We start from the raw sequence: 25,013 nt of genomic DNA, 5'->3' as shown, positions 1-25,013 counted from the left end.
TGGATGATGCGACGGCAGCCATAGTGACCAGAACACTCACCACACACCAGCTATCAGTGGGGAGGAGAGCAGAGTAATGAAGCCAATTCATAGATGAAACATTACTGAATGAAATGAAACATTACTACAGATGATTCATCTACAGTAAAAAATGCTTCAATGAAGACCATGAAATACAGTACTATCTAAAAAAGATTAAAGAATGCTAAAGTTTCAGACTAAAATGTACAATTGGATGTTTTATGTATTGTTCCTATTTTCACCAATATGTGATTTTATAAAACAACAGTCCAATTTCGAGTACAGGAGTTTTATGTTTATGTAAAGAGAAATGATGATTTGGCCGAAACATTTCCTTCCTGAAAACAACTCTCCACATACATATGAGTTTACTTTGTTTTTCCACATATGATCACTACATGGGATGACTAACTATAACACATTTGTTAATCAGTACTAAAACACATCCAATGAACACAGAAAAGGGAATCCTCTGTCAATCCATATTCAGTTGAACAGAAATCAACCTTGCTGCATTTTAGTCCAGCTCTCCTCTTTATCTCAAAAGGTTCTTATCCCTGTTGGAGGGGATGACGTTCTGTCTAGGTAGGGGCCACTTCTTGTCAAGCACTCTAGGCTTCAAAACGTTCCCTAAGATGGCAGGGATACCTTAAGAACAAGGCCTAATGCAAATCACCTAACAGAGAAATGGGAATGTTTAATGAATATCTATATATTTGCATAAGCTCTCCTGCCTGAAGTGAAGTTCTATTCTATAGCATTATGAGAGATTGAAGATAAAATGTAAATATTTATACAGATTCTTACCATGTATATTTAATTTTAAAGAATCGCTGTATTCAGAATAAGAGCCTGTACTCCTATTCTGAGCGATACACCTGTACTCTCCACTGTGTGACAGAGCAGCAGAGCTGATGGTATAACTGCATCCAACAGTACTTCCACTGTCACTTGTGGGCAGTGCCTGTGTGTCTTTGTACAGGAAATAATTCCAGCCTTCAGAACCTTCCCCAATTGCACAGGTCAGGGTGACACTGTCTCCTGTGTATATGTCTCTACTGGAAGGTTCACGGCTCAGGATGGGCTTGTGATTGATTTCTGAAACAGAAGAAATTAATTTTATTATTACTATTGAAAATGTTTTCACCCTTTTCTATATTTAATCTAAACAGGAATCATTTTAAAGTCTTTTTTTAAAACATCACATATCTTTTGCTCCTATTATGAGCCAAAAACTCACTATTACAATGGCAACATGAGTAGCAGTGATGTGTAAGGCTGTCTGTCCTGTTTTTTTTGCGCTTCAAGTCTATAGTTCTCATTCCTATGCACATACTGTAAGTGAAGCAAACAAATATACAGTATAAATAGTTTTGTTTATTGCGATTTTAATATTTAATGTGTTATTATATTATCCTAACACCATGTCCCAAAGGCCTACTATCATCTCAGATCATACAGTATATACTGTAAATGGCTTTCAGGGGTACTGGCCAGTCCAGTTAACACTATTATCTCTAGGTATTCATTTACTGTCTAAATAGCTGACTGGTTGAGGGGGTTACGGGCCAAGTAAACAATGAGATATTATCATTTAAAATGAACCAGTATTTTCAATTAGTACTTTCAACTGAGAAATAAAATAAGAATATAACTATTTATTTTTATAAATCTTTTAGCATATGTATTTGCATTTGCCTATATAAAGAATGCTACTGTACTGTATATACAGTACACTATATTATTTCTGCTAAACACATACTCTAAAGCAAAGAGTAGGAAAAAGGAAAGGAGATATGATACAAAATATCAGGTCACTAAATTTAACCATGATTCCCTAAAGAAGAAGAGTCATTTTTGTCACCAGGTGCAGATTATTAAAAATATCAGTGCTGCCAATGTTCCAATCAAAACCAAAATTCCCTGACTCCACCATGTCTCCTGAGGGAATATATACTTGACAGTAGTCTTTCTGTTTCTTCCAATTCCTCTTTAACTGAAACATGCTTCATTTGGACTGCTAAGCGGACAAAAAATTGTGGTGACTACTTTATTTACTTTCAGAAAATCAAAGTTATACTGTTGGCTATATTCCCTCTCATTTCCAAAAGTAGCCACCCCCTCTGGAATAGTATACCCATGAAAACTGATATAATTGCAGGTGGAGCTGAATACTTAAGCATCAAGTCTAGGATGCAACAATGTCTTTAAAACTTTATTGAATTAAATACAGATTTAATGAATGGCTCAAGGAGACACCTAGATCAGTGCTCTCAGCATACAGATGCAGCCATTCAAAATGCACGGGCGATACCGCATTATTTTCCGGTACGCTGTACGCAGTCTACCGCAAGTTACCTTTAAATACCGCAAGTTACCGGTAAATACTGCTAGCAAAATAATAGTATCCGGAACTTCCGCAAGGTGGAGCTAATAAAGCTCAACCTCTCATGTTTGAGCTGTAGCCATCAAAGTCTTTAACGAAGATATTACTAATAGTATTAATAATAAATGACCTTGGACAAGCTGTAAACTCAAAGTATTGCCCTGGTCCACATTCTTTTTTTCATTGACCGTCTTTGTAAAAGTAACACCACAGCATTTCGCAATCACGCATTTTTTTCCAATCATGCAAAGTACAGTAATTTTTGAGAATCGATTCACCATGCCTTACACATGCTCATAAAAGAGATTGATTTAGGAACATAAACATATTACCGTATGCAAACTGTACTGTATACAGTATGTATATGTATATTTAATGTCTTAACTGTGCCCGTTTAAGTATTGAATATTCATATCTAATTTACCACTGAAGGGAAATCTTAGTAGCTGAGCATAAAAAGAATAGGAGCATACTGCAACGCGTGTGAAGGCCATAAACGATATTAATTTTGGAACATAAACATACAGTATATGGCTGGTCTCGGTACTTTAAAGAAAACATACACGAAACATGGTTTCATTATGACCAGAATCGGTCTTGAGATATTTTTAACTTGATTTACAGTATTTGAGAGGTATGTCTTGACACCGATACTACGTAAGTACTGCTCACGTACTGTATATGTTTCTAGGTTTATATTATGCATTTCATACGGTCAAATTACTTTTGAGCAACTGATAAGAAGCGCGAAACGGTATGCCCAGGGCGTTTTAGTTTCGTTTTGTGCGGCGACTGCTTTAACTATATCGCCGTGGATTGATTAGAGATATCAAGTACATACAAGTCATTTTTTAAATGTTGTAGTTTGTCTTGTAAAAATGTTACGAGAACATCATCTGTCAACAATTACACAGGTTCTGTTTCCACATTGCGGATTTTGGTTACGTAATATTATTTTCTAATTTAACGTTGTGAATATATGATTTGGGCAAACAGAGCCGCAAAGAAGTACATTATGGGTTGTTGTTTTTTTTTTGCAGTTTTATCTAGAACAAGCGATGCTTAAACCTTTGTCTGATTCTTGTGAAACTATCCACAAGACAGTTACCCACAGTAGGAGTTGACTTCAGCGATGTCACTGATGGGATGTTTCTAAAAATCCATCCTCTGTAAAACGTCTTCTCTAGTTGTCCTGCATATGTATTCGCTAATGAAGCTGTGTGTTCTGAGCCTGGATCTCTACATTTCTGTATGAACCAGCTTAGAGGGCTAAAGACAGCTTGTGTTTAAATTGAGTGTAAGGTAATTTATGCTTCTAAAGTCATGGTCAGCATTTATTATTGTAGTGTGCTGTAAACTTGTTCTGTGCCTAGTCACATTATTTTATAGCGTTTTTATAGCGTTATCAAATCTGGTGGCGCTGTGTGTTAGTTTCCTGACTCCCATGTCACATGGTCTGTGATTGAATCCCATGGAACTACTGTACAGTATCACTTTATTTTTTAACAAACATTTCTTTGAAAAAATGAACCGTTTCCCTTGGTCAGAGATTAAATAAAACCTCACTCGCACCAAACAAATTTATATTTCTAAATATCACAACATGATCGAATTTAAGTCTTTTTAATAACAATGAATAGTCACCTATGCGTTACAAAATAAACATTTATATTGATTTGAATCGCGTTTTGATTTAAATCGTAAACGCGTGTTTAAATATATGTGTTTAAAGGCGATATACTGTATAAAAGCGCTGATTCTTATGGAGTGTGTTCCGCCGGGGATTCAAAAAATTTATTTTTTTTAATCGCGTACCTAAGGAAAATTGCAGTATAACTTTGTTAATGCACAAACAGTGGCATGTTACATTATAATTTGGGTGTCTCCCCTTGCCAGAAAGCTCTAAATTGCATTTTGAGTGCGGTTTTTGACTTTTTCTAAATTGCAACCCATAAATAAAGCTGATAAAGCTTAGACTAACTGTATTCTAAACTGTATTACAACGTAAATTACAAAAATGCACTTGGAATCTGTCCAAGCCCTCCTACGAAAATTATTTAAACTGCGACACTGATCATTCATCTCTAAATAAACTTTATTTTATATAGCGTTTTAGGCGAATAGGTAATTAGATTGCTCATAAACCTAATCGCTTTTTCTACATAAACACAGCGTGATTGCTCTCTGAAAATGCTTTTCCTTTATATTTAGGCTTAGATTTCAACTATAGATCGCATTATTATAAACTTTATTGGAAAAATGTATTTTATGTAAACCATGTTTGCTATTAATTCATTTAGGGCTAAAATACGTTCATTGTCTTCCAATCGAGTCGAGTTGACATTAGAAGCTTGCCACTCCCGGACTGTTACACCAACGCATTAGCATGTTAAAGCGACTTAATTGAGGTGCCCAGCTACCAGTTAACACTGTACTTCCTACTTTAAAAATACTTGTGAAACCGGTTTAATTCGTCACAGCCAGCACTCCTGCAGAGAGGGGGTTGTACTCGTAAAGTAGAAGCAGGCGAGATTTCCAGCGAAAGACACCTCCCCCCCTCAAAAACCCAGTAAGCAGCAAGGCTTTATGTTGAAAATTGAGGTGGATTTTGTTTATGATAAAGAGGAGAAACTGGGATGGGAGGAGGGTTTGGTTTTGCATAAGGGGCGGGATTATGATAATTGAAGGAATTTGCGAGAGTATAATGGTTTGATATATTTGATTTTGTATTGTGGTCGTTATCTATGTTTTTGGTTGGTATTATGTTTATATGGTTGTTTTTGTTGGTTCGTTGTTATTATGGTTATTAATAATACGATCTATAGTTGAAATCTGAGCCTAAATAAAAAGAAAAAGCAAGTGATTAGGTTTATGAGCAATCTAATTACTTATTCGTTTAAAACGCTATATAAAATAAAGTTTATTATTAATTTGCTGGACAGAGCGGTGAACATTATTATGCATAAGACAAAGATAACGATCCTGATCAGTTTAGAAATCTGTGTACGCTGTAAGGTTTTTACTTCTTAAACTTTTAAAATACACGTTTCGAATAGAAAGAAATCCTCTTCCTGGTACAGTCGCATGAAGAGAGAGGCGAAACAGCCCTACACAGCCCTGTCGCAGTACACGAATATAATCATATCGTTATTAAATTCTTTAGATACGCGATTCCATATTATATTAGCAGAAAAGCTTAAACTACCACTTTTTCACACGCTATTTCACATGTTAGTTAAATTTAATTTATTTATATATTATATATTTATATCTCTGACCAAGGGAAACGTCTCATTTTTTCAAAGAAATGTTTGTTCACAACAGCGACTGTCAGAAGATAGGACACAGCGGCTCAGGCACCCGCTGAATGGAAAAGGGGCACTTTAATGTTCTGTATGGCTAATACTAAAGCCAATACTAATATTCAATACTTTAATATCCTTTTCTGTATGTTTAACAATAGTGGGTACTGGCCTAATTCGTCCCTGCTCCTGTTGTTAGGTGTTAATTTGTTGTTAAGTGTGAATTTGTAGCTGTTTCCCTGGGGTCTGGCTTTTTTTCTGGAAAACCATAACTGGTCTTGTCCAGATTGACTGTCGGCGCCCAGGTCTGACAGTGCTGCTCCAGCAGTGCCAGGTTCTGGCGCAGCCTCTGTTCTGTGGGCAACAGCGGGACCAGGTCGTCTGCACAGAGCAGGAACTCGATTTCCATAATTAATGTAGATCAGTAAATCAAGGGACAAAACAATTATTGCGCCCGAGTCCTCAATGGGCTTTGACGTGCTAATGCGTTGGTTTAACAGTCCGGGTGTGGCAAGCCTCTAATGTCTCCCGACTTTGAAAACCAAGTAATAACTTAACTATATGTGCAAACATTTCATATGTTGCTGTTGTGGATGCCTGTGGAGTGTATCTTATTTGCCGCGCGCCCTCCCCCCCTCTTTCCCTCAATTCAATTCAATTCAAGGTGTTTTATTAGCATGGCAGATGGGTTCAATCAGTGTTGGGTATTTACTTTGCTTTGAGATTCCACTTTTAAAGGTGATATATAAATTTTTGACTAAAATAAATTGATATCTTTGTCTTCTAAGCTCTCTGTGTACAGTGGAGCCTCCTGTCCAGCCAGCACATGTCCACAGACATTCACAACAGCGACATATCATAAAACGTTTGCACATATAGTGTGCAAAAATGCACTTTATTTACTAAAAATAAGACAGAGATACTGTATCAATTTATGTTGCATTAGCCTGATTATGATTAAAAAAACACATATAATTAAACACGCGTTTGCGATTTAAATCAAAACACGATTTAAATCAATATAAATGTTTATATTGTATCGCATACTGTCCAGTCTCCATTTCTCTATAAAAATTTACTCTATTACACACACACACAATAGAAGCAGGAAGCAGAAGCAGGGACCGTTCGTGTCGCAGTACACGAATATAATCATAACGTTATTAAATTCTTTAGATACGCGATTCCATATTATATTAGCGGAAAAGCTTAAAACTACCACTTTTTCACACGCTATTTCACATGCTAGTTAAATACTTCGATGCTTGAAATGTTTAGGGAGAAATGAAATACCGGTGTGTATTTTTCCTTTAAAGTACCAATTCCTGGAATCTGACTGGCTGACACCCTTCTGAAGTGGTTCCATAAAATCTGGTATACGGAAAAGAAAGCATTGATAAAAAAAGCCTGGATCTTTTAATACAGTCTTTGCTGTGCTCTTGAGGATCCTTGTGATGTTTTGAGCTCTAGTTGAATGATAAGTGTCGCATTTTAAATCATTTTCGTAGTTAGAAATTATGAAACGCCCTGTTAAAAGCAAGGGAGTTTTTATGCCCGTTGAAGTAAAACAAAATGCCTGACAAAGTATGGCTTGGACAGATTCCAAGTGCTTGTACAAATGTGCTAAAGAAATTATACTTTGAGTATACAGCTTGTCCAAAGTCATTCATTATTAATACTATTAGTAATATCTTCGGTAAAGGCTTTGATGCATAAATATTTCTGATAAAGGTAGGTTGTGTACTTTTGTCCAGCTGAGCAATCTTGCTTTCATAAAATATATACGCAATTCAATATTATATTCTCTTTTAATCAAATTCTTAAAGTATGCCTGTTGACTCCGGTATCTATTTAGTTAAAGACTTCGATGCTTAAAATGTTTAGGGAGAAATGGAATACTGGTGTGTATTTTTTCTTTAAACTACCAAGACCAGCCATATACTGTATGTTTATGTTCCAAAATTAATATCGTTTATGGCCTTCACACGCGTTACAGTATGCTCCTATTCTTTTTATGCTCAGCTACTAAGATTTCCTTTCAGTGGTAAAATTCAATATCTACAACGGGCACAGCAAAGACGTTTACTGTAAGTCTTTCTACGACAGACCAACGGACCACGAGTGCCCCTGTCGGTCAACCAATCACGTACTGCAGTGCCTCGCGTCATCTTGCGTCACAATGCGCGACGCCACCTGCAGTACGTGTCTGTAACGCGCACTTTGAATGGCTGCATCTGTACCTAGCCACTCTGTGCTCTACACATGTTATTTCATAATAATTCCTTGTAACTGGTTAATTGCCTGTCACCTGTTTGCTTTTGTTCAAAATGTTCACATTTTGTGAGAACTGTTACAAACACCAATTATTCTTAATATATATATTTTTCCTTTAGCTGCTGATTTGTTTAGGAAAATATATAAAAATGAGATTTTTTGCTTGTCTTGTCTTTAAAGTGGTGGCTGGCTTTTGGAAATTCCCTTTAAGTTGCTGAAAAGGTTAATAAAATGTTGGTTAATAAAATGTCTCTCCTGTTTCAAAAGTGGTAATTTCTCTACCACTTCCCCTATTCCGTGCACCCAGCTGCTTATCTCTGACTTCCTGAATATCCCACAACCTACAGTAGTCTCTCAACTCTTAGAGCCAAGACAAGTCTCCTCAAGCATGTTTTTGAGACCTAACCTATTTCTTCTCTCCTACTCAAACTCCCTCCTGTATTTTATAAACCTATAGAACCTACGGTCTCTGATTTTCCCCTATTTGAGAACATAAAATCCCCTCAGGATTTATAACAATATCCATACCCAGCAACTATCTGTGGACCCCTATCAGGTAGTATGGAAATAGAAACATATTCTTTCTGGTAGCAGCAGTACAAGACCTTTCTCAGTTAATACCATTTGACCAGGCCAGCTCTACCTTCTTCTTTACCTGACTGGCAGGCCTCACACTCCAACAACCAATCTACTGTAGCTACTGTATTACTTCACTTCTCAATGTCCCTGTCTGATATAAAGTCTAGAATCTAATCAGAAAGAGATATGATGGTTTTTCTTAGAAGACTACCATCTCTTTAACCCTATGCAATACATGAGTTCTTAGTCTGAAACATATCTAACCTAGACAGGTGAGTGCTAGCCTTCCAAGACACTTCTGATCCCACTGGACTCTCAGATGTTCTCTCCCCCTTCTGTGCTCTGTTTTCTTTTAAGAGATAAATGAATTAAGCCACAGTTGCAGCACACTGCTGCAATATCTGAGCTTAAATTACTTTCTTGGGAAAATGTGCATTCCAAACTCACTCATGCCCTTGTCTCTGATAAGCTTTATACTTTTTTGATGCTGTGTTTCTTATGTTCCCTTACCTGCTTCTTGAGCAGAGCAAGCCAATGCCCTCAGAGCTAAAAGGCAAAAATAAGACAGTAAGAACCAATTTGTTAATACACTGTGAGCTGTATATTAACACAGACCAGGAATAGCTATGTACACACATTGACTTGTTTTCTTTAGTACATTAGACAAGCCAATAATAGTCTTTAAATAATAGTATTAAACTGTGTATGTGAAACCATGGTTACATTTTCAAAGCTAAGTGATTATCATGTGTACTCCAGGAATACAATCTGCTTAAGATCACTGAAGTTCCCTATTCAATAAAAGAAAAAATAGTCATAAAATTCCACTTCTTTATGCATACACAATAAAAAATAAGATATATTTCATTATACTGTGTTATTATTCATACATAAAGGAAGAAATATGTTTTTCTATTACATACAATAATCAGTGATTCAAGAATTGAACAGAAGATGGCACAAGCACCACATCTGTATCACTTACAGTATCTTTCTATGTACAGATGTAGCCATTCAGAATGTGCGGTAAAACCCCATAACACAGGAATGGGGCTGCAGGTTACCACGGTGTGTGATTCACTGGCCAAAGATGATCGACAGATGGCACTTGTGGTGCATTAGATGTTAGTGAAACGACTGCTTCATTTAAATATGAGTAATCATTTTTAAATCTGCTTAATATGGAATATTAATATGGAATTTTACAACTAAAGGGAGCTGAACAGAAAAATAACAGGAGCATAACATCTCTGAACATCATAAACAATATTAATTTAGGAATGTAAACATATTATACATACTGTATATGGCTGGTAGTGGTAACTAAAATAAAAAAAAATACACAACAGTATTCTGCCTTCTTCGCAAACATTTTATGCATCAAAGTTTTTAACTCGATGACTTACTGTATTTATTTTGGAAAAGTTTTGATGTGCTCATTCTAACTATATTAAGTTGGTGTACTTTAGAAAAAGCTGTAATGTTTTAACCTTTTCTACAAATACTTGCTGTCGTTATTTCAGTAAAAAGACATACTTTTTAGGAATCTGCTTAATAGGGAATATAATATGGAATCGCGTAACTAAAGAAATTAATATTAATAATATTAATTTAAGGATCTAAATATAATATATTTATATAGTTGATAGTATGACTGTATTCCACTTTCTTTGTGAACATCGGCATTCATTTCTTTGACTCATTCACGTGATTACTTTGGAAACATTTTGATGTGTTTGTTTCAGTTACTATACATTCCTGATTAGTGTTGGTGCAATGGGTTTGGTGTGTGCCTCTTAGATCTCAGAGGTCTGGGTTCAATTCCTACTTAGGGTAGAAATTTTTCTTCGAAAAAACAAAGACACCTTTTTACAAAATAGAATAGTATACGTATGTCATTACACTATATTGACTTTATTATTTTTATATATCACAATGTGTTAAATGATATTAAGACATGAATGAGCAAACGTGAATACTGTCAACAGTGGAAGTAAAAACCAGTTTAATTCTGTTCAATTCAAAATGCTTTATTCATCGCCATAGGGCAATTTAAAACAAGCCTTTACAACAAGCCTTAAAGTGAAATCATATATATGTATTATAATTATAATTGAGGATAACAAAGTGGTATTAAAAAGATCACTGAAACTGATCATTATTAACAATATAAATTTATTATTAATAACTAATCATTTCAAACTTCTTGTATTTTGTTCAGGGTCATTTGTTTTCTCCGGTTTCATAAACTTCACTTTCTTATTAAAATGCCTATTTTAAAAAGTATTTATGAGACACGATGTTTCAGATGTCAATACCTTTGCTAACAAATTACACAGAGCCTTCAGACTACAGGCATTTTAAAGATCGCAATTTTTATTGCATTACTACAACTTTTATTTAAACAAAATCTACCACCTGGTTGCATTTTTAGAAACCTTAGTTTGAATAATGCAGGTCCCAAGTATAAGGGAGTTCATAACGAGAAAATTACTATTCAACTGTCTTGCACCCGTTGCTTGCTTAGATGTACTGGATAGAGATTAGAAAATGGATGGAATTAAATGTATGTATGCGCAACGCCAGACCATATAAAGCAGAGTGATCGCTTTTTCACAACAGCACACATTATGCTTATTTTTTATGTATCAGTCAAAGCGTTCTGAAGTCTCTCGAAAACGTAAAAAAATGTAACATACCTGTAATACTGTATGGCACGATGGGTAACTGATTCTTTTATTTTTTTAAAGAAAATCAAAAATAAGAAACAGTGACGTGCCCCTGCGTAACTCAGACATTGCATGACTTTAAGAGCTATAAGAAAAAGGGTTTAGATAGTTTAAAACCCACTTTTATGCAAGTTAATCTGGGGCTTTTTCTTCCTCGTGAGCAACTTAGAATCTTTGTGTAAACTGTATATATTTTTTTTACTTTTTAATTTAACCTTTAATTTAAAATGTTTAATTTTGTAAACACAACACGTTTGGAACAGAAAAAAACATATTCTCCTGTCTTCCCGTGGTGTGAAGCAGATCAGCAGGTCACAAAGAAAATAGCACACCGCCCACTGAGCTCAGTCAGAGAAGCCTGGCACACAAAGGGCACCAAGAACGTCTGCCTTTTAAACTAATCAAACAATGTAAATCATTTTGTTTAACTTCAAGTCTTTTAATTAGCATTTAACATATCTTTCTCAGCAGTTACTTTTATTTTTGAAAACCATCGTTAAACAAAGCAGGAATTTATTAGATAAGATAAGATCACTTTATTAGCCCTGTACAGTTTCTTGCATTAGGAATTTGTCTTTTCACATACCCCAGCTTGCTCTCCATGAGACACACAGACGGGGAGAGAGAAGCTTGGGGCCGGAGCGCAGGGTCGGGCATTTATATGGAGCAGTTGGGGTTAAGGGCCTTGCTCAGGAGCCCAACGGAGTAGTATTCCTCTGCAGGCCACAGGATTTAAACCAACAACCTTACACCCACAGGCGCAGATCCTTAGCCACAGGACCACCGCTACGCGCCTATTGTACTTCCTAATGACATTACACTTGGAAAGAGTATACATTTTGATCGTTTTAAATGTTTTATAAATTTTACACAAAGTTCCATCTATACAAATACCACAAACTATTCTCGATTGTACTTCTGAATGTTATGTCACAGTTACTTCAATATTTTATATACATCTAAATAAGAAAGTTAGGTGTTAGCATAAACTATTGGAAATCAGTCATTAATATTACAGTTTGCACTGTAATAAAATGTTGCACTTCTTCCACATCTTGTAAAAATATTAATTTACAAGACTTTGTTCAAATATGTTAAATCTATCAGAAAATAAGTAAAATACAAACTTAATAAAATAAAAAAATAAGGTAAAATTTATTTTAAATATTTTACTAACTAAACAATAATTAATAACGATGTTAAACAATGTAACTGTTTATATAAATTAAATATATTACCTAAAGAATAGAGTTAGCATGCTTTTTCTGTCTTTTTTCAGAAATACAACAGTAGCACTAGATGTCTCAGTGGCTTTCTAATGGCAGCACAGAGGTTAACATTGCTATCTTACAATGATGGCGCTGTAGTGTGCTCCAGTTCTGTAGGGGTTTGGGCATTTACTGGGACAATTATTAATTGTAGCAGTAAATCACAAAATTGATTCTTTTAATGGCCTTAGAATCCAACCATGCGATATAACTCAAACAACGCACACACACAGGTACTAATACACGTGGATACATTTATTAATACATAGAATGTGCATATAAATTTAACAGATCTTATCGTGAGGGTTATCAGAATACAAAAGGTATATATTCAGTCAGTTACGAAGAGTTACATATATCAAGAGGACATACGTTCGGTATATCATTCATTTAGACCGTTTCGTAATTGAACTTGGTTACAACTTCTACATTAGATACTCAAAACAAGTACATAACTCTTAGGAATTAAATTGATATCAACTGGTTGGGATAACAATTGAATTCTCGAGCTGTAATGCAGTGAAGTTGAATACTCATCCAATCTCTGGGGATTCAGATCTCCTGCAGGCACAAAGAAGCAGTTGCAGGCTTGTTGCTGTCCAATCTGCGCTCTCTGGCTCCGTGCCAGGCTGTGCTGTGCTGCTTGCGACGGTGCGCTGCTGATGCTCTCTGAAGACCGGCTAGTTAGTGTTGGCTTTAACTAGTGAAGTTTGAGCACAGGGGAAAAGATGACTGTGAGTCCCAGCAGGTCAGGGAGAGGACCGGTTTGTTCCTGATGAAGCGCTAGTTCTGAATAGTGATTCAGCTGTCCACAGTTCCGACCTGTTCACAAAGCTTGCTGCTGGTGCTAACCTCGGGTGGATCCTTTGGTTACTCGTGGCAACCTCCGCTCTCGGCTCTTAGAACAAAGCAAAGTTCTGGCACTCGGACACACTGGCCGTTACGTGGTTGTCCGGGCTGGGTCTCAGGATGGTCAGGAGGCACGCTGCGAGAATGTCCTGCCCTTGGGAGCCTTTCTGCTCCTGGGCCGTCCTGGCCTGGAATTGTTTCGCATCCCTGGAATTCTCCTTCTCTCAGGCCCTCTGTGTTGCCTGTTTTTACCTGGAGGAACTTCAGCTCTTTCATTGGCTGAAAGTTTCATGGGCATCAGAGACCCACGTGGGTTACTCGGCCCTACCAGTCCCTGATTGGTTGATCAAGGTGAGATATGAGTCAGTTACTCCTGACACCTAGGAATGCAGTCCAGATGTCCATCTGGCACTCCCTAGACAGATAGGCGCCAATGGATGACCATTGATCATGATAGCCAGGCTTAGCTAAGTGCACCCCCATTTGGGAGCTGTCCCTTATCAAAAGAAAACATCTTTAAATCAGCCTGCATGAATAGCTTCTCTGTGGCTGCACCACAGAGATGAAGAGAGAGATGGGGCCTCATTTGGGAAAGCACAGCAACACTTAATTCTGTCTTATTAACAAGCATTGCCGCTACAGCGCCCTAGGTTCAATTCCTGAAGTAATGTGTGTGTGGATTCTGTACTGTATGTTCTCTTTGGGTTTCCTCAGTTAATCTGGTTTCCTCCTGCAGTCCAAGCCTGGTGTGAGTGTGTGTGTTTGTGTCTGTGTGTCTGTCCTGACACTACTGTAATGTCCAGGGAGTATCCTGCCTTGCGCCTGTTGCTTGTTGGGATAAGCTACAGCTTCCCTGTAGTGGATAAAGAGATTAGAAAATAGATGGGAGTAAAGATACTGTGTAACTTCACACAGTGATAGAAACCCACTATGAGATGGCAGCAGTTACTCACTGAGGATGAATTTTAAAACTCTAAACGTCCTACATTTTTATTTGACTTAATTATTTAGACTGAATTTTAGCTTTAACTCTGAAGAGCTTACATGGCTTTCCATGAATTTCTATGGCAAGCATAGCTAGTGCTGTCTCTGGTGCATTCTTCTGCAGGTGAAATTTCACATTTTAATGAATAAGAAAATTAGATTGGTCAAATTTCTAATTACGTATTTTACGTCAACACAAAGTAGTTGCTCTCTGAAAATGTTTTTCTTGTTCGTTTTGGAGACCTTGATTGTAATTTATTTGAGATGTCAAAAAGCATTTATTTTATATTTGTATTTCTGTTCCAGAAAAATTACACATTTCCAACATTCCTCTTTTTGGTGAGATTTTAACTCTGTTCTCAGGTTCATATTTCAACTATAAATCTTCCATTAATTACTTGAAGTAAATCCTCATGTTTTGCTTCCCCTTACCACAAAAAATATACAGTATAAATACATTGTAGCTAGGATCCACTTTTTTCTCTCTCTCCCTTCTCTCTCTCACCCGCTGCGATTCTGACACAGACTGGTTAAAGATCGGAACAAGTCAGGCAGCCAGATGACTATGACTAAAACAGAAGAATTTTTACCTCAAACGTTTGCCCACCAACTAACAAGCAGACATAAATTAAATAACAATACAAAATGTATTTGCAAGAAGAGTTATTACAAATGTTTAAAAAAATGTACTTGCAAGATCACAGTAATGCACTGTTATATTAAAACTAACACTCCTTGGGTGCTACACTGTGAGGAATGCTGCTGACTAACCCCCTTTCCCAAAACTTCACAGGGGCAACGTCTCAAAGCTAATTCACAGCTGGATACAGTTTTATCTCTTGAAACAGAAAATCCAGATATTTGTCAACATATTTACTAAAATTATCCATCTCAGTAATCTTGTTGTGTCAATCTCACTGTGCGCTCCTGTGCTCACTCAGTCTTCACACTCCCAGTACAATAAAAACCCTGTGTTTTCAGGTGTGAGATATCTGTTGTAACTGTTAATGCAATGACAAATATAATTGTGATTCTCTCACAATAAAATACTACGCAAACTACTGTATATTCACATTTCTGATAATTGTACATATCAGATATTAATATTAATAATAACATGAATGAACCTCCAGACCATGAACAAGATGGTCAAAAAGAGCTCTGGAGGGATTGTTTCATGCAGCCAGCACATGATCGCCTCGCACTAGGGGGAAGGGAAAGTACTGGTGGGCTTTTATTTCATTCTCCATCACTATTCCCAACCCCACCCCCCGGACAAACATAGGTGATAAAGGTGATAAAAATTAATTCAAAAGCGTGCGGAGTGTTAACTCAGACTCTGCGAACAGAGCCGCTTGTAAGAGCAAGGTGACTTTCTGCTCAATTGAATGAAATCTGCAGTGGAGACAGATTTTAAATTATTCAAGAAAAATTAGCTGTTTGTAAAAATCAGCTACTTTGCAAGCAGTACACAACTTCCTTAAAGGTACCTTTTTTCTCTCGTGCAAACGCATCAAAGGTTTTGTTTGTTTTATAATTTCTAAACTTGAGCAGTATGCCTTTAGGAACTCATTTATAGCATAATCAAAACAGAGTCCCCCCGTTGGTGTCGTCTCCTTTCGCTCCACACATGCAAATCCCATGAAGTCAGATATACCAAAACAGTAGCGTACACGTCAATGATCTGCAGTTTGATCGTACATCATATAAATATACTGTATATACAGTATGATACCGTATGGTTGTGAAGCCACTACAATGTGTGAAATATTTTTACAGATGGTGGTTAAACACTCTGCCAGTACAAATGGGAACTGAATGGAGATGGATATTTACAGTTGCAAGAAAAAGTTTCTGAACCCTTTGGAATTATCTGGATTTCTGCATTAATTACAAGACTGTTTCAGTACATTGATATTTCTGGGATTCCTTGCGTGACCAGCTCTCTTCAGGTCATGCCACAGCATCTCAATTTGGTTGAGGTTTGTACTCTCATTTGGCCATTCCAGAACACAAATGTTCGTCTGTTTAAGCCATTCTGTTGTCGATTTATTCCTGTGTTTCGGATCACTGTCTTGTTGCATCACCCAACTTCTATTAAGCTTCAGGTGACAGACCACTACCCTGACATTCTCTTGTAAAATTTCTTGATACACTTTTGAATTCATTGGTCCCTCTATGATAGCAAGCTGGCCAGGCCCTGCGACAGCAAAGTAGCTCCAATCATGGTTCATGGTTGGGATGAGGTTCTGGTGTTGGTGTGCAGTGCTTTTTTTTCCCTCCAAACACAGCATTGCACATTTCCGCCAAAGAGTTCAACTTTCGTCTCATCCGTCCACAAAATATTGTCCCAAAAGTGTTGTGGAACATCCAGGTGGTCTTTTGTAAACTTGAGACATGCAGCAATATTTTTTTTGGAGAGCAGTGGTTTCCTCTGTGGTGTCCTTCCATTGACACCATTGTTGTTGAGTTTTTTTCTTTAAAGTGGACACATGAACAGAGACTTTAGCAAGTTCAAGAGATTTCTGCAGGTCCTTTGCTGTTACCCTAGGGTTCTTTTTCACCTCCTTCAGCATTGCACGCTGCGCTCTTGCCGTGATCTTTGCAGGACACCCACTCCTAGGGAGAGTAGCAACAGTACTGAATATCCTCCATTTGTAGACAATATACTATGGATTGATGAACACCCAGGCCTTTAGAAATGCTTTTGTAGCCTTTTCCAGCTTTATGCATCTCTACAATTCTTCTTCTAAGGTCCTCTGATATTTCTTTTGATCAGGGCATGGTTCACATGAACAGCTCTGCCATAAACCAACCTTTGTGTGCCTTTTTATAATATATATAGCCTAGAGGTTCACATACTTTTCCAACCTAGACTGTGAATGTTTAAACAGTGTGTTCAGTACTGAAAAGAAGAAGTACGATTGTAAGTGTGCTATTAGTTTAAACAGATTGTGTTTGTCTATTATTGTGACTTAGTTGAAGATCAGACCACATTTTTATGAGTAATTAATGCAGAAATCCAGGTACTTTCAAAGGGTTCACAAACTTTTTCTTGCAACTGTATATTTTTTGCACTTTATTACTGAACAGCCACCTTTATTATTCCATGTTCTCTCCTGCTGCCTTCCTGATCTCCCCCTATCCCGTTCTCCCAATAAACCTATCCAGCAGCTGAACCAAGGAACTCCACCACAACCATTTCAAACTGCTCAACTGAACACAAAAACAACAGGACCTAAGCTTACATTAATATTTCAATCAGCATTGCACCTTTTTTACAAGAATAATGGCAAGTGTTCTTATTACATATTCTTCAAAAAAGATAAAACATGGGTTTTTATGAAGTATATAAACTTTGTACAGTTAGAACAAGCACATCAAAACCTTTCCAAAGTAACCACCCCAAGTTTCTGAGGTAAAGACTTTGATGCATAAAATGTTTATGAAGATGGTGGAATACTGTGAATACTTTGTATTTTTTATATTTAGCTACCACTAGCATTTACTGTATGTGCATTAGGTATATTCCCGATGGGACCTTTAAAGGCTTTAAAGCCACTACAGTACAGTATGTGTGAAATATATTTTTCACAATCGAAATTTAAAGTTAAATTATCATGATTGATCATTACTGAAATTTACATTAAGGCACAATATAGATTATCTCAATGCGGATGTAAGCTTAAAAGAATCACATTTGTTCACAGCAAGCCACAGTAGAATAATAAACTATTTTTCATATATTGAACTGAGTAATTTTGTTTTTTTAATGTTACTGTTACAATTACTAATGTACTATACAGTTTAATATTGATAAAAGTCGAAACATTAAACATTATACAAATTCTATAATAAAAAGATTGTCGCTCAGCATTGTCATTAAGCATTTTCTGGCAACAGACCAAATGTTTCTACACACCAAGTTAAGCTTTCACTGCTCCACCTGGCGGTTTTACAAAGTAGTGCAGTCCCACAACTGAGTATTTTTGAAAAGGTGCAGTAAAACGCAGCGCCTGCACCGCAAAGTATCCCGTGTGCACTCTGAATGGCTGGATCTGTTTTTGAGCTCATGCCTACATGACTGGTCACTAGTTGAATATGATAATTAATATTAATCTATTAAATATTAATATTGGTCTAAATTACATTTTTCAATTGCAGGTATTGTATGTTATGTTGTTCTTGGATGACATACTTTTGGCTCAAATCCGGGAAGCTGAGGAGAGTAATATCTTTAAAAATGTGTTGTACATACAATATGATATTTCTTTTCATCTCCATTGAAAAAAAAAAAATAATTTTTAGTTTATCAGGACCTCTGTACCTGATCATCCCAACAGAGTGTAGAGCTAGTGTTTGAATTGATTTTCCACCACGACAGCACGGTTGTAGAGATTACAGAGTTTTAAAAAGAGTAGAATGCCTTATGAGTTTGCTAAGAAAGGATATTGTGATATCTGATCTTAATTTAAGGTCTGTGTCTTTGACAGTCTTGTTATGCAAAACGTTTTTTGACCCTTATTAAATGAGATCCTGACTGATTTGACTTTCAATTTGTCTTGTTTAGCTGAAACAGAAAAATAAGAGGTTCTGTAGTTAATCTTATTGGCATTTTATTTGCTATTAAACTACCAACATCGACACAGGGGCAGCTGCAGTTTACAGCCACATTAATTTACAAATGTGCTGAATTCCTTGAGACTGCACCCTTTTGACTGGATATAACATCTTTCTCAGACTTTCTGGGGGGTGGGAGTTGGGGCAATTGTTTCCCTTCCTCAATTTAACATCTGATACGTCCCCAATATCACTATGGGGTTTAAGAGATTGTGAATATAAAGTGAATATTTAATACTGTGATATATAAAATTAATACATATGCCTATATAATATACAGTATGTATTCGTTTCATTCAAGTATCAGGGAATGATTTTAATTATTTAAGATTTTAATTACAGAAATATATTAGACATAGTGACTTTAAAAATGTTCATATTTTGGCCAGCAGCCATATCACCCTGCAACTCACAACTAGCAGCCCACTAAAGCTAAGCAGGAGACCTCCTGGGAAAAACTGAGGTTGCTGCTGGAAGAGGTGTTAGTGGGGCCAACAGGGGGCGCTCACCCTGCGGTCCATGTGGGTCCTAATGCCCCAGTATAGTGATGGGGACACTATACTGTAAACAGGCGCCGTCCTTCGGATGAGACGTAAAACCGAAGTCCTGACTCTCTGTAGTCATTAAAAATCCCAGGGCATTTCTCGAAAAGAGTAGGGGTGTAACCCTGGCGTCCTGGCCAAATTTCCCATTGGCCCTTACCAATCATGGCCTCCTAATAATCGCTAATCGCTGTAAAGCGCTTTGAGTGGAGTGTCCAGAAAAGCCCTATATAAGTGTAAGCAATTATTATTATTATTATTATAACAGTTAGAAAAGATACAGATTACAATTAAATATACAATACAGAAAACAATTAAAACATATCTGAGATCTTTTAAGAAATAAGTTATTAAACCTACTGTACTTCACACCTGCATATGAAATCACTTTTTTTTTTGAAGATATGACACATTTGTGATGACACTCAAAATGTTAAGACTCAATGTGCACCAGGGCGCTACTGTATTTAACACAGTGAGATAACTCAGCCGGATAACATTAGTAAATATATTAACAAAAGTCTTCATTTTTGGTTTCACGAGGCAAGACTGAATTGTATTCAGCTGTGAATTAGCTATGTGAAGCTGGCCCTGTGAAGTTTTTGGGAAAGAGAGTTAGTGGGCACTGTACACTACTGTGAAGTGCCCACAGAGTGTTAGTTTTAATATACAGTATACTGTAAGTGTATACTGTGATCTTTATCTTGCATTTTTTAAACGTTTATTAAACATTTGTAATTGCTATTGCTATTGTTGCAAATACATTTTGTATTGTCCTTAAGTTTGTGTCTGCATGTTCTATTTGGCTTTTATGTTGCTTTTTTATGTTTCTCCTCACTTTCACCTTGCCAGAACTATAGTGGGGATTTCAATTCTCTGGGCTGGTGCTGGATCTCTAGGTGCATGTGCACTTGGGCTTGTTTTAGTTTTCAGAGGTCCTGTGTATCACAGGTGCTGTGTAGGGGTGATTGCTGGTGTGTCCATCATGGCATTCAGCTTACAGGATTTTACGCTGTGTCAGACTTTGAAGCAGTTTGAGAAATGTCACAAGGCATATATTTTATGTCTGCAAGGTTAGCAGGTTTCTTCTAGTCTCTTGGTTTACCTGAGGATATCTGAGAGAGAACTTCCCTGAGCTCTTTTAAATCTAGACTAAAAAAGCTTTTTTTAAAAAAGATCAGACTTGTGTGACTTTAGTGTGTTATAGCAAGACATATAGATACAGTATATGAAAGTGCCATTACATGCTTTGCATTTATAGTCCCCTGTTATTACTGGGTTTGTTAAGGTAGGGGTGCAACCTACAGTACTTTGTTTGTTTTTTTTACGTATTTGAGAGACTTCAGAATGCTTCGATCAATGGGTAACAAAATGTAACATAATACGAGCTGTAGTAAAAAAGCTATTGAGCATAGAACATCTTTCTAGATAGAACATAGAACATCATCTGTAAGAAGAATTGCATATGTAGTTTTTTATTATTATCTGAATAAAAACAGAAAATACAGAAAAAGTTTCACAAATTAAAGAGAGGTTGAACCCAATATTCATACAAGATGCATAAAATTTAAAGGATTTTGAGTTTGTGTTGTTCTGCTTTATATGGTGAGGTTTTTGCATACATATGTAGCTTTTGAATAATAATTCTCACTTACACTAGGGATGCGCTTTATACAAGCCTATGCATACAGTAGTTGTGCATACACAAAATATAAAAAATAAGGTTTTTAAAATGCAAACAGATACTAGATGTTATTTAAACAAAAGTTGTGAAAATTTTCCATGGGTTTTGCTTGCAAAGTTATTGACACCTGTAACTTTGTGTCTCAAAAATAGGCATTTTAATAGATAGAGTGTTGGACTGCCATACAGTACATTCACTTTAACTAGGTCAATTTAAACTAAGTTCTTCATTTTTAAAATGTATATATTTATGGAGAAAAAAACATAAAACCTCTTAGCTTACATTCTCCTCTAGCTTTTTGTTAAAGGGTTTCTTGAAGTGTTGTACAAAACAACTTAAAGCATTGAAACAAATCTCCAAGAATAGGTAAAAAAACACCAAACACTAATACAAAAGAAACCGGCAGAACTGCAAAACTGCAAATTCATAACATAACATAACATAACCCTTCTTTTCAGATTACAGGTTTAAATTGGTGTATAAAAGAGACATACTGAAGTGATGCAGGTGATAGAGGGCTTCACTTCTGTTGTACCTATTTACTGTATGGCTGCCAGAGAAACAAATGAAGGGTACTATGATACCCAGACAGATAACAGTAACAAACATTCCTTGGTGTCCTCTAACACACCCCAGGAAATCCAGATTAAGCAGGAATTTGGGTTAAGCTTTACTAAGCTTTCATGCTGCAGTGTTCCCAACATGTTTTAAAAGCTTCATGTTTGGAGGCAGCTTGCAATGTAGTAATTGCTCCAAGTGAACGTCAGTTAATCTGCCTCTAGAACAACTGCATTTATAAAAATGAAGATATATTCTACTGTCCTGAGAGTTATTGTAGCCACTATTCTTCCCAAAAACTTTCTCTTAACCAGCACTGAGAGACGCAAAGATGAATGACCATTGTCAATCATGTAACCTAACATAAGGTATTTCCTCATGAAGTTAGCACAAAATGGAAACTCAAGATGAAGAGTAAAATTTACAAAACATTAAAACATTTGCCTTTTTAGATTTACTAAAACTATGTCCCTATCGTCTATTTTAATTAAATTGTGCCGCCTATAACAATAATAATAATAATAAAAAACCCCTTTTCAACTGTTTTGCAGAAAAAAAGAACAACTGATTAAAATCATGCTATTTGGAAAGGTGGAAAGGAGCAATTTAAACATGAATACACTCCGGTACATAGTGCATATAATAATACTAAACAAACATCTATCCACATATATGCACATATAGTATATGCTGAAGAAAAAAAAATATTAAAAACAGAATTTAAGCAGATCAAATTAAAGTTAATTAAACAATATACAGGCTGTTAATACTTACTTATTGTTATGAGTAATCCACACCACTTCATTTTCCTGTGCGACGCGGTCAAACAGCAACAATAATTATAAGATCTACTTCGGTTTCCTGAGTGCTTTATGTTGCAGTCTCCACTGTAGGCAGTTTGTCTTTTATGGGTTTTTTTTCAAAACAGAAGTTTTTTTTGGTCACATTACTTATGCCCTTTGTAATATTCTTTGTTGCATATTCTGCTTATATTATTTTACATACTAGATGAATTGATTCACATTTGAAGAAATAGGAAATGTATTTAATACTATTTAATCTAGCAATTCATTTTCAGAATACACACATGCAATAGAAGAAAGCAGGAATTAAATACATGGACAATGATTTTGAGCTGTACAACATTTCCATTTTTTTTAAAGAATTACTATACCATTTCTTTCTAGCTTTCTGAGAATGCGTACAATAGGAAGTAAAGGCAATTGTGGTGAAACTGTCGGTGCTGAGAACCTGATGCTTGGTTGTACAGAAGTTCTTGATATAATGCCCCAGAGAGATGAATGTCCACTGTTACAGTCTTTAGTGTGCAGTTTATGATTAGTGTCACTGCATTTCCCTGTTCTTTCATTACTTTATGATTTAATATGATGCATTGTGTGTTCTGCTGGATACACTCTTGTTGTTTAGTCATAGGTTTTACTCCATATATTGTAAGCATTACGGTTAGCTCTTTCTGAATTGGTACTCATTCAGAGTAAAACAAAATAGCTAAAACTCATGAGTGGATCTGGAGTAACATTGATGTATTTCTGTTTACAGCGCTTACAAATCTACAAGTGATGATGTGTGTTATGAAAGTATTGAGGCAAGGCAAATAATTAAAAAAATGTTTTAACTTATTCAAACATGTTTGTACCACAATCTGGTGCCAGAATAATTTATACTAAGCAGGAACAGATCATCTGTTGTAATTTTGTGATAATGAGATAATGAGAATTATTTGTTTAGCTGGTTATGGCTCCTATAGAATGTGTGATACTGTACAGTATATTCTGAGTAGTTATAGTACCTACTGTATCTGAATCACATAATTATTTGAATGGCATGTTTATTAAATTATTCTTATTTGTCACAGGCTGTTCCTTTTCTGGGGAAGTTAACATTACCAGGTAAAAGCTGACCGTATTTTCACATCAACTGTGATCACTAGTTGTAAAAATGCAGCAACTGCTGGTATCCTTCTCTGAATCACATTCCCCACAAAACTGTACAAAACAAGCTGCTGCCCTTCAGTCTCCTGAAAATGTGCTAGCTGAAATTTTCTGCTACTGTAGATGCTTTTCTGCATCTGGATATAGACCAGCTCCACCAGGGGGAGAATGAACAATTATGGAACCGTGGAACTGTGAGTCTCAAGGATGTGCTGGATATTTCTATGAGGAGTCTTAGTGAGAGACAGGAGTTTTACATTTGTTTGATTTTGATCCCAGGAAGCAGATTAGCTGCCTCACTGTGATACAGAGGTACTTGAAAAAGACTAGTAAGCAGCTCTAAAGGGAAATAGCCCTTTATTTTGTTTGGCTTGCTTTGCATTTTTGTCCTGTATATACTGTAACAACATATAACAACACCTGGTGTGTCTGTTATCCTGGACATGACAGTTTTAAAAGATTCTGTTTCGGTACGTCCAGCTGGGGTGTCAACCATAATAACCTATGGGTTATAATCACAATGAAATGGTCCAAGTGTATGTTAGAGACAATGCAGGCGGTCACTGAGAATGGTACTCCATGCCAAATAAGGCTATAATCCATAGCATCTATTATTAAGTGGAATGTAAAGTATTGTATATATATGATCAAGCTTGATTTTCTAAACCCTCTATTCAGCACTCATTCGTAGCTCCAATTATATGGATTTCCAGAAACTTTTAAAAAATCAACTACTTCTAAAACATATGAAATGTTGCAGGTGAGAGGACTTCATTAGGCCCTTGTTTATTTGGTAGTTTAGACCTGTGTTCTAGAGAAAATAGATTTAATAAATCTTTATTACAATATTTTGAATCATCTCTTGATCATTCTTGTTGCTCTGTTGCTCTTTTTATATCTTTCTAAGGACATAAACGTGTTGTGTTATTGTGACCAAAACTATTCTAAATGTGGTCTTACTTATGCACTTTAAAGGTTGAGGATCATTTCTTTTCTTTTCATTTAATTCCACATTTGCTGCTATATGCTAAAGCTTTCTGCCCCATATTACTTTCTAAGATTGTCTATATGAGAACAGAAAAGAATCTATGAAGGCAGTCAGATTACTTTCATTGATATTTTCCTGTGGATCAGAATCATCCATGGCAATGTGTATAGTGTGTTACTATGTTAAATACATATCGTAGTACACATCCTAAATCTCTCATGTAAATTTTAAAAAAACATTACAAATCAGCACTGCTGATGTGCCAGTTAGAGGCGAT

At 36.2% G+C, this 25,013-nt stretch overlaps 1 protein-coding gene across 1 annotated transcript in view; it reads right to left on the bottom strand.

Annotated features, from left to right (window-relative positions):
- The window catches only part of LOC148830776 (Fc receptor-like protein 5), a 55,841-nt gene extending 33,236 nt beyond the window's left edge, over nucleotides 1-22,605 (bottom strand). The window contains exons 1-3 of the mRNA XM_088921262.1: nucleotides 22,571-22,605; nucleotides 9,073-9,108; nucleotides 829-1,119 (exon numbers count right to left, since the gene is read on the bottom strand). Coding sequence (XP_088777388.1) covers nucleotides 829-1,119; nucleotides 9,073-9,108; nucleotides 22,571-22,601 — 358 coding nt within the window. The 5' untranslated portion in view covers nucleotides 22,602-22,605. The remainder of the gene's footprint in view (nucleotides 1-828; nucleotides 1,120-9,072; nucleotides 9,109-22,570) is intronic.
- Between the last annotated feature and the right edge of the window lie 2,408 nt (nucleotides 22,606-25,013).

This window comes from Atractosteus spatula, chromosome 7, assembly GCF_055471065.1.
Source record: "Atractosteus spatula isolate fAtrSpa1 chromosome 7, fAtrSpa1.hap1, whole genome shotgun sequence".
Taxonomy (NCBI): domain Eukaryota; kingdom Metazoa; phylum Chordata; class Actinopteri; order Semionotiformes; family Lepisosteidae; genus Atractosteus; species Atractosteus spatula.
The sequence above is the reverse complement of the archived record's forward strand: the minus strand, read 5'-3'. Positions and strand labels throughout refer to the sequence as shown.